The 10,728-nt window shown below is 39.4% G+C and overlaps 1 protein-coding gene across 1 annotated transcript in view; it reads right to left on the reverse strand.

The window, feature by feature from the left end:
• Positions 1–910: 910 nt before the first annotated feature.
• The window catches only part of NEK5 (NIMA related kinase 5), a 351,943-nt gene continuing 342,125 nt past the window's right edge, over positions 911–10,728 (reverse strand). The window contains exon 22 of the mRNA XM_042781570.1: positions 911–1,190. Within this exon, the coding sequence (XP_042637504.1) occupies positions 911–1,190 (280 nt within the window). The remainder of the gene's footprint in view (positions 1,191–10,728) is intronic.

Below are 10,728 nucleotides of genomic sequence, written 5' to 3' on the forward strand. Positions count from 1 at the left end.
TGCCAAAACAAATCACAACAAATTTAATGGTTTAAAACAAAACAAATTTATTATCTTGTAATTCCAGGTTCAGAAATCCAAAATGGACCTCACTAGGCTAAAATCAAGGTGTCAGAAGGGCTACATTCCTTTTGGAGGGCTCTTGAGGAGAATCGGTTTCCTTGTCTTTCGTGCTTCTCAAGGCCACCCACATTCCTTGGCTCATGGCCCCCTTCTCCATCCCCAGAGCCAGCAACATCAGACTGAGTCCTTCTCACACTGCCATCTCTCTGGTTCTCACTTTTCTGACTCCCTTTTTCACGTTTAAGGACCCTCTTTTTACACTGGGACCACCCAGATAACGCAGGATTATCACCCTATTTTTAGCTCAGTTAATTACCAATCTTAATTGCATCTGCAACCTTAATTCCCCTTTGCCATGTAAAAACCAAACCAAACTCACTGCCATCGAGTCGGATGCAACTCACAGCAACCCCTCCTTGGATTTCTGAGGCGGTATTACTAGGGAAGTAGATTGCCCAACCTTCTTTCCAAGCAGTGGCTGGTGGGTTTGAACCACCAGCCTTCTGGTTAGCAGTCAAATGCCTTAGGCACTACGCCACCAGAGCTTCGTTTGCCATGTAACACATAACATAGTCACAAGTTCCAGGGATTAGAACATGAACATCTTGGGGGAAGGGATATTATTCAGCCTATCGTATATATTACCTGAAAGATTGCTTAAAAGAAATTTAAACTAAAAATATTAATTTCTAGACTCAAAACTTAGTTCTATTCTCTAAAGCAAAAGAATAAACACACCAGTAGGATTACTGGGAAAACCTTGCAATAAAATGAACAATTATGACATTTGTGACAGATACTACAGTTAATAGATAATAACTTACTACTTAAGAAAAAAATATAAAAATCACAGTTGTGTATTTTGACTGGTTATTGAAGCTCCTTGGACTTCGTCAACAACATTCATTTCAATGGGGTTAGATGGAGCACTGGATGCAGCAGAAATACTCTCCAAACATTCCTTCAACTCTTCATATTTCTGAATGCTTGTCCTTTCTCTTTCTCCTGACTCTTCAGCATCCTTAGAGAAACCTGAAACTTCTTCTCTTTCTTCCTCTTTGGAAATAGCGAGTTTTTCTAGGGATTCCACTACATCTCTCAACTCATCCTCAGAATCTTCAAAATTTCTGAAATTATGAAGAGTAAAAATCAACTTTATTACATGAAAACTATTTTCTCCTTTTTTATTCCCTACCCTTTCTTGAGCAATATGAGCACTGCATTTTCACACTAAGAAATTATTTATTACTTCAGTCTGGTTTTCCTGAGGGTGATAAAAACCGATGTTGGAGAATAGGCTTCTGTTTAGTTGGACTGTGTTCAACAGTCTGTTTGGGAATATCCAGCTACTCTTTGTTTAAGAGGAGAGGAAGAGAAAAGACAAAAGGGAGAAAGTAAAAGAAGAAAACACTAAAGAAGCTATCATATACTGAGCCCTTACTGTATACTAGTCTCTGTCCTCAAGCATATCATACATTCATATTTAATTTAATCTAGCAACACCATGAAGTAGACATTATCATAGTCAATTATGGATGGAAAACAAAGACTCAATTGTGTCTAATTGAAACATTGATAGTTTTAGAAGAAAGGGAGTAAGTATTGATGAAAAATATCTCAAAGATCACTAGTAGTTTAGTGGCAGGAGAAAGAGACTAAGAAAAATAAGTAAGAGTCAAGACATGAGGGAGCAGAGAACTTCCAGAAAGAAGCAGCAAAATAAGATGAGGATTGAGAAATGGTGATCGGCTAGGCAATTTCAAGGCAATAGAAGACCTTTGAAAGTATAGTTTTAGATAAGCGCTGCCCCATAAGAGCCAAACTGCAGTAGATTATGAAGGCAAACAACAACAACAAAAAAAGGTAATGGGAGATAAGAAAGTGGTGACAATAGGAAGCCTGCTCTGAAACAGAGGGTGGAATCTAGAGAACACAAGCAATGGTTTTTTGAATTTTTGAAGATGGGAAAGACTATCAGTTGGCATCGAGTTGACCCTGACATGGTGATCCCATGTGTGTCAAACTAGTTTTCTTTTCTGTAATTAATTTTATTTTTGTTTTGTTTTTGATAATATACACAGCAGAACATACACCAACTCAATAATTTCTACATGTGCAATTCAGTGGCATTTATTATATTTTCACCCTTCTTTTCCAAGTTGTCCCTCTCTCATTAACATAAACTCACTGCCCTGTAAGTTTTCTATCTAATCTTTCAAGTTGCTGTTGTCAATACAATTTCATATAGACTGTTGTTGTTAGGTGCTGTTGAGTTGCCTCTGATTCATAGTGACCCTATGCACAACAGAATGGAACCCTGCCCAGTTGTGTGCCATTCTCACAATCCTTGCTACATTTGAGTTCATCATTGCAGCCACTCTGTCAACCCATCCTGTTGGGGGGTCCTCTCCTTTACTACTGGCCCTCCACTTTACCAAGCATGATATCCTTTTCCCTTCTAACAACACAACCAAAGCAGATGAGATGAAGTCTGGTCATTCTCATTTCCATGGAGCATTCCAGCTGCTCTTCTTCCAGGACAGATTTGCTCATTCTTCGGGCAGTCCCTGGTACTTTCAGTATTCTTCGCCAACACTACAACCCCAAAATATCAAGTCTGCTTTGGTCTTCCTTATTCACTGTCCAGCTTTCACGTGCATACGAGGCAATTGAAAACACCATGGCTTGGATTAGGCGCACTTTAGTCTTCCAAGTGAAATCTTTAAAGAGGTTTTTTGTAACAGATTTGTCCAATGCAATATGACATCCAATTTCTTGACTGCTGCTTCCATTGGTGTTGATTGTGGACAAGTAAAAGGAAATCCCTGAGAACTTCAATCTTTTCTCCAATTATCGTGATGGTGTTTATTGGTTGAGTTGTAAGGATTTCTGTTTTTTTCTATCTTGAGGTTTAATTCATACTGCAAAATATAATCTTTAATCTTCTTCATCAGTAAGTTTTTCAACTCATCTTCACTTTCAGCAAGCAAGGTTGGGCATCTGCACATCGCATGTCGTTAAGGAGTCTTCCTCCAATCTTGATGCCACATTCTTCTTCATACAGTCCAGCTTCTCAGATTATTTGCTCAGCATACAGACTGAATAAGTATAGTGAAAGGATACAACACTGACACACACCCTTCCTGATTTTAAACCATGCAGTATCCATCCCCTTGTTCTGTTCAAAAGACAACCTTCTGGTCTATGTACAGGTTTCTCATAAGCACAATTAAGTGTTTGGAATTCCCATTCTTCTCAATGTTATCCATAATTTGTTATGACCCACAAGGTTGAGTGCCTTTGCATAGTCAATAAAACACAAATAGACATAATTTTGGTATTCTTTGCTTTCAGTAAAGATCCACCTAACATTAGTAATGATATCCTTCATTCCATGTCCTCTTCTAAATCCAGCTTGCAAATCTGGAAGTTCCCTGTCAGTATACTGCTACATCCATTTTTTAAATTATCTTCAGCAAAATTTTGTGAGTGATATTAATTAATGATATTGTTCTATAATTTCCATATTCTGTTGGATCACCTTTCTTTGGGATAAGCACAAATATGGACCTCTTCCAGTCAGTTCACCAGGTAGTTGTCTTCCAAATTATTTGGCATAGATGCATAAGTGCCTCTAGCATAGCATCCGTTTGTTGAAACATCTCAACAGGTATTCTGTCAATTCCTGGAGCCTTCTTTTTCACCAGTTCCTTCAGTGGAGCTTCAACTTCTTCCTTCAATACCATTTCTTCTTGATCATATGCCACCTCCTGAAATAGTTGAACATCAACCAATTCTTTTTGGTACAGTGACTCTGTGTATTCCTTTCAGCTTCCTGAATCATTCAATATTTTGCCCATAGAATCCTTCAATATTGCACCTCAAGGCTTGAATGTTTTTCTTCAGTTCTTTCAGCTTGAGAAATGCTGAATGTGTTCTTCCCTTTTGGTTTTCTAACTCCAGGTCTTTGCCCATTTCATTATAACAACTTGTCTTCTCAAGCTGTTCTTTGAAATCTTCTGTTCAGCTTTTTTTTTAATCTTGTCATTTGTTACATTTGCTTTAGCTACTCTCAGTTCAAGGGCAAGTTTCAGAGTCTCTTTTGATATCCATTTTGGTCTTTTCTTCCTTTCCTATCTTTTGGATGACCTTTTGCTTTCTTCATGGATGATATTCTTGATGTCATCCCACAACTGGTCTGGTTTTCAGTCATTGGTGTTCAGTGTGTCAAATCTATTCTTCAGGTGGTGTCTAAATTCAAGTGGGATACAATCAAGGTCATATTTTGGCTCTTGTGGACTTAATTTTCTTCAGTTCCAACTTGAACTTGCATATGAACAACTGATGGTCTGTTCCATCAGCTCCTGGCCTTATTTTGGCTGAAGATATTGAGCTTCTCCATTGCCTCTTTCTATAGATGTAGTCAATTTGATTCCTATCAATTCCATCTGCCAAGGTCCAATGTGTATAGCTGCCATTTATGTTGTTGAAAAAAGTATTTGCAATGAATGAAGTCATTGGTCCAGCAAAATTCTATCATGCAATCTCTGGCTTAATTTCTATCACCAAGGTCATATTTCCAACTACCAGTGATTCCTTTTTGTTTCCAACTTTGGCATTCCAATCACCAGTTATAATCAATACATCTTAATTGCATGTTTGGTCAATTTTAGACTGCAGAAGTTGGTAAAAATCTTCATCTTTGGCTTTAGTGGTTGGTGTATAAATCTGAATAATAGTAGTATTAACTCTTCTCCCTTGTAAGTGTGGGAGCTCTGATAGTGTAGTGCCTAAGGCGTTTGACTGCCAACCAGAAGGCTGGTGGTTCAAACCCATCAGCCACTCCTCAGAAGGAAGGTTGGGCAATCTACTTCTGTAGTGATACCGCCTCGAAAACCCAAGGAGGGGTCGCTATGAGTCAGATCTGACTTGACAACAGGGAGTTTGGTTTGGTCTTGTAAGTGTATGGATATTATCTTATCACTGACAGTACTGTACTTCAGGATAGATCTTGAAATATTCTTTTTGACAATGAATGTAATGCCATTCCTGTTCAATTTGTCATTCCCAGCAGAGCAGACCATATGATTGTCTGATTCAAAATGGCCAAAACCAGTCCATTTCAGCTCACCAATGCCTAGGATATTGACCTTTATGCATTCTCTTTCATTTTGGACAATTTCAATTTTCCTAGATTCATTCTTTGTACATCCCACATTCTGATTATTAATGCATGTTTGCAGCTATTTCTTTCCAATCTAAGTCATGTTCCATCAGAAAATGGTGGTCCCAAAAGCTTTACTCCATCCATGTCATTAAGGTCAACTCTACTTTGAGGAGGCAGTTTTCCCCAGTTATATTTTGAGTGCCTTCGGACTTGAGGGGCTCACTTTCCAGCATTATATCAGACAACACTTCAGGGCTATTGATAAAGTTTTCTGGTAATATATCAGACAGTGTTTCACTGCTATTCGTAAGGCTTTCATTAGCCATTTTTTTTCAGAAGTTGATGTCCCATCCTTCTTTCCAGTCTGTCTTGGTCTGGAAGCTCCACTGAAACCTATCCACTATAGGTGACCTTGCAGGTATTTGAAATACTACTGGCATAGCCTCCAGCCTCATAGCAACATACAAGCCACTATAGTATGATAAACTGACAGATGAGTGGTGCATCTATCCATATAGATAAAAAAGCACAATGCTCAAGGCAGACATTCTTTATTTGTTAAGTTAAAGTATTGTTTGGTTTTAAGAAAACTTAAGGGGATATTTTTGGCTTAAAGTTTAAAGGTTTTCAATGGCTGATTGTTTGGAAGTAGATCACCAGGCCTCTCTCTGAGGTGCCTCTGGATGGACTTGAGCTGTCAACCTGTAAGCTAACAGTTGGTTGCATTAACAATTAGGGCATATTTATATGCTGAGGAAAAAGAGATAATACAAAGATACTGAAAATATAGGAGAAAGGTGGAATAATTGAAAGGAACAAGGTCTCTGAGAAGAGACTGGGATTCAGACCCAAGGAGAAGAAAGCTCTCAGCAGGAAGAGACATGTTTTTTACTCTGAGAAAGAAGATAAGGACAGAGAAAGAGATAAGGACTCCTGTGGACATAGAGAAGTTATAGAGTTAGAAAATAGAGATGATTCCACCTACAAACCACATTTCTCTCTTCTCTGAGGCAAGACTATATGATATAAGTGAGGTAGGTGTGGTATACAGGATTAAGGACTTAACACAGCCCTGATCTGATGTAAGGGAAGTTTCCCTGGGGTGTGGCCTACAACACCTTTCATCTTACAAGAGATAAAAAGAGAGAGAAGCAAGTAGAGAAGGGGCACCTACTACCACTAAGAAAGAAGAGCCAGGAACAAAGTCCATCCTTTAGATTCAGGGTTCCTGCCCTGGGATCCTCCTAGGACCAAAAGACACAGAAAAAGAAAGATTTCCATTAGAGATGGCACTCTGAATTAGACTCTTACCTCCTAAACTGTGAGGGAATAAATTTATGTTTGCTAAAGCCATCTACTTGTGGTATTTCTGTTACAGCATCACTAGGTAAATAAGACAGAATTTGGTACAAAGAGTGGGGTACTGCTGTAACAGATACCTAAAATGTGGAAGTAGTTTTGGAATTGAGTAATGAGTAGAGGCTGGAAAAGTTTTAAGGTGCTTAATAGCAAAGGCCTAGACTACCTTGAAGAGACAGGTAGTGGAATAATGGATGTAAAAGGCACATCTGGTGAGAGCTCAGAAGGAAGGGAGGAGAGTAACACCAGGGATGGGGTGCAAATGGGGAGAAGTGGTGGCAGAGAAACGTGGTGGCAGAACCAGGAGATGTATGAGATGGTATGAGAGCCAACCCACAGAGCAGGAGCTGAGTGCTTTCGAGTAGGAGGCTTCCTGGCAGAGTGGGATCCCTTCAGGCACTTGTTGGTAAGGTTAGGCTTGCAACCCACAGAGAGCTGGGTGTCTTTGGGCTGAGGCTTCCAGATGGAGTGGGATAATTTTGTGTAGAGAAAAAGAGCTTTGAAACACTTGCTGGAAAGAACAGAGGCCACGCTGGCCTCTTCAAGAAAACAAGGAAATAGGAAGCAGAAACTCAAGAGACATGGAAAACAAAGCAGAGCTGCTTCAGTCTCAAAGGATATGGCTATGACATCTAGTGTTTCAAAAGATGGAATCACTATGGCCTGCTAGGTTATGAAGGGTGGGGCCACAGCTTCTTAGGTTTCAAAGAGTCAGATCTTCACCAACTCGGTTCTGGAGTGTGGGGCTGTCACTCATGAATGCCAGTAGGAAGGAGCTAGATCTGCTGCCCAAAGCTGAGGGGATGGGGCTGCAATGCCCAAGGTGCAGAAGAACAGGGCTTGCCAAGCCAAGGGGTTGAGGTCACCACTCAGATGGACTAGGGTCATGGGGCCACCCAAAGCCAAATGAACAAAGTTGCCATTCCACTGGGCCTGGAAGGCAGAGCTGAAGCCCAGGGTCAATGGGCTTCCACTTCCACTTCCACCCAGAATCCAGACAACACAGCCAAAACCTAGATGGTCTGAGAGAACAGAACATGAGAATCATCATCATCATCATCATCATCATCATCATCATGTGATTTGGGTGAAAGTTTACAGAGCAAATTCATTTTCCATACAGCAGTTGACATAAACTTTGTCTCATGACATTGGCTGCAATTTCCCACAATGCAACAGCTCTCTTCCCACTTCCTCTGAATAGTCACCTCTTCCATGTGTCCTTCTTTCCCATGCACTCCAGCCCCCCCCCCACCTGTCTCCCGGTGCATACACTGCCCTTCTATTTTCCCATGATTGATCTCTCCAAGGAGTGCATCTACCTAATGTAAGTGTTCAGCTCATATGTCTGTCTTTTGCTTGGTTGGAAGCCACAGGAGTGGGTTCAGTTCCAGACCTGAAGGCCAGCTAGGGCCCATAGAGTCAGGGGTTCCACTAGGCTCTACCAGATGAGCAAACCTGGTCACTTCTTTTTTATTTTTTTTTAATGATTTTGAGGTCTGCTCCACATTGTTCTCACATTCCATCCAGGACCTTCTATATAGATCCCCCTCTGAGTGGTTGACAGTGGTAGCCAGGCACCATCTAGTTCTTCTGCTTTCATATTCATATAGGCTGAAGATCACATGGTTTATCAGTCCCTTGGACTAATTGTTTCCATATCCTTTTTTTTTTTTTTTTTCATTCTTCTTTACACAGAGCATTGTTTTCAAGGCTTGAGAGTAAATGTAAACTATTTTGCTGGGTTTTTAATTTGCTTTATGCCACTATTCCTTCATTCTAATTTCTCCTATATTTAATGGAAATGTCTACCTTGTGCCTATTCCACTTTTGGAAGCAGATAACTTGTATTCTAGATTTACAGATGAAGTGGAATTTTGCCCCAGGATGTATTATGGACTTGATTTAAATCTTTGGGATGATAAGGTGAAAATATTTTCAATGTGGTACTTCCAGTAAGATGGTGGAATAGGCAGACAAGCTACACAGACCCTCTCCAACAAAGAAAAGAGAAACCAATTGACAGAGATACAGAAGATAATCCTGGAGCCCTGAGCTTTGAAAGAAAGTATACAGAAGTAGATTAGGCACCAACTAGTGGAAGAATCTGAATGAAAACAGTGAGTACAGAGACAGACAGAGTTGTGGACTGTCAGCTGCTCTGATGGCACCAAAACTCTGAATATTAAAACTGGTGTTAGAATCTGAGAATGGACCTAAAGATCAGCCCTGGTTGCTAAGAGCTGCAGGGATGACTGTGCTAGTGGCTGATGACAAGGGAAACAACAAAAAGGGAGATAACCTGAGCTGTGGACTTTAGGATTTCTGAAGGTGCAGCCATTTTGATTGTTTACGAGCAGCAGCCATTTTGGATATTTAAAGTGACCAAGGGTGCAGCCATTTTGAATGATTGCAAGAGGCAGCCATTTTGGATATTTAAAGTGACAGCATTCTCATTCAGATTCCAAGGAACTAAGAATAGGCTTTGCTTGCCAAGGACAGCAGGGACATATGGGAGGCTGACAATGGGAAAGGAGACAGGTGGTGAGTATAAATGCTGCCAACTAGTGACTAGAGGTGCACAGCACCCTGCTTACTCAGATAACATCCAAACAAAACAAAGAAAACGAGAATCCTGGGCAAATCATTCCAACATACAATCACCAATTAAATATAAACACAAAAATTTCACACTGTCTCGGAGACAATAGAGCACAAAGAAACAAAATGAAGCAGGAGAAACAAGGGACCAGGACACAGACCCAGAACACATCCCTGAGGAAGATGCAGCACTGGAACCCCCTGATAAGGAATTCAAAACAATTATATTTAAGTACCTTCAACAGATTCAGAGAGCAAGGAAAACACTGACAAAATTGAGGAAAACACAGAGCAAACCCTACAATGATTTTGAAAGATAATACAAGAACAAAATGACAAAATAAATGAAAAATTAGAAATTATGCAAAATCTACAGATAGAAATCCAGAAGATTAATACTAAATTTTCAGAAATAGATAACACATTGAAAGGGCAAAGGAGTAGAATCGAATTGATGGAAGACAGAATTAGTGAAATTGAAGACATATACCTCAATACTTCTTTGGAAAGGGGTCAATCAGAAAAACAAAATGAAGAAACTCAATGGTTCATGTGGGATACCATCAAAAGGAATAACTACATGTAACCAGAATTCCAGAACAGGAAGAGACAAATAAAACAGCAGAAAAAAATTGTCGAAGATTTGTTGGAAGAGAATTTCCCTGGTATGATAAAAGATGAGAATATATCCATTCAAGCAGTCCCATGAACCTTAAACAGGATAGACCCCCAAAAGAAAATCACCAAGACATATTGTCATCAAACTCACTAAAACCAAGTACAAAGAAAGATCTTGAAAGCAACACAGGAAAAATGAAAAGTTACCTACAAGGGGCAACCAGTAAGACTAAGCTTGGATTTCTCGGCACTAATGATGCAGGCAAGAAGACAATGGGATGGTATATATAAAACCTTGAAAGAAAAATATTTCCAACAAAGAATGATATAACCAGCAAAACTGTCCCTCAAATATGATGGTGAAATTAGGAAATTTCCAGATAAGCAGAAATTAAAGAAATTTGTTAAAACCAGACCAACCTTACAAGAGATGCTAAAAGGAATCCTTTGGACAGGGAACCAACAACAGCAAACAACAAATGACCATTATGCACAAGATGACATAACCCAGAAACCAACTCAGTTATGGAAGTATCCAAAGTAAGTGAGCCTACAAGATTGTAAACAGGGAGCCAGACACATCAACTGAAAAATGAAGACAACTACAAACCAAAAAAAGGAGAAAAACCTGTGTAGTTACAGAACTTCTAAATGGTAGGGAAATCAAGACAACTGAAAGATAGAATGGACTGTTCTAAACTTGGGAAGAAAATTATAAATCACAGAGCAACCCAAAGAAAAATGATAAACCTTCACTTCAAAATAAAAAGAGGACAAGCACAAATATTTAGCAAATACTAAAACAGTAGCAATGAAAGAAGTGATAACACAATTCATAAACAAAAAAGTTCAGCACAGAAAATTATATGGAACAAAGAAACCAAGAGCACCACGAAAAAGCACATAACAAAATGATAGCA

The sequence above is a fragment of the Orycteropus afer genome, unplaced genomic scaffold (genome assembly GCF_000298275.1).
Source record: "Orycteropus afer afer isolate SDZICR_OR568_19922 unplaced genomic scaffold, OryAfe1.0 scaffold00134, whole genome shotgun sequence".
NCBI classification, from domain to species: domain Eukaryota; kingdom Metazoa; phylum Chordata; class Mammalia; order Tubulidentata; family Orycteropodidae; genus Orycteropus; species Orycteropus afer.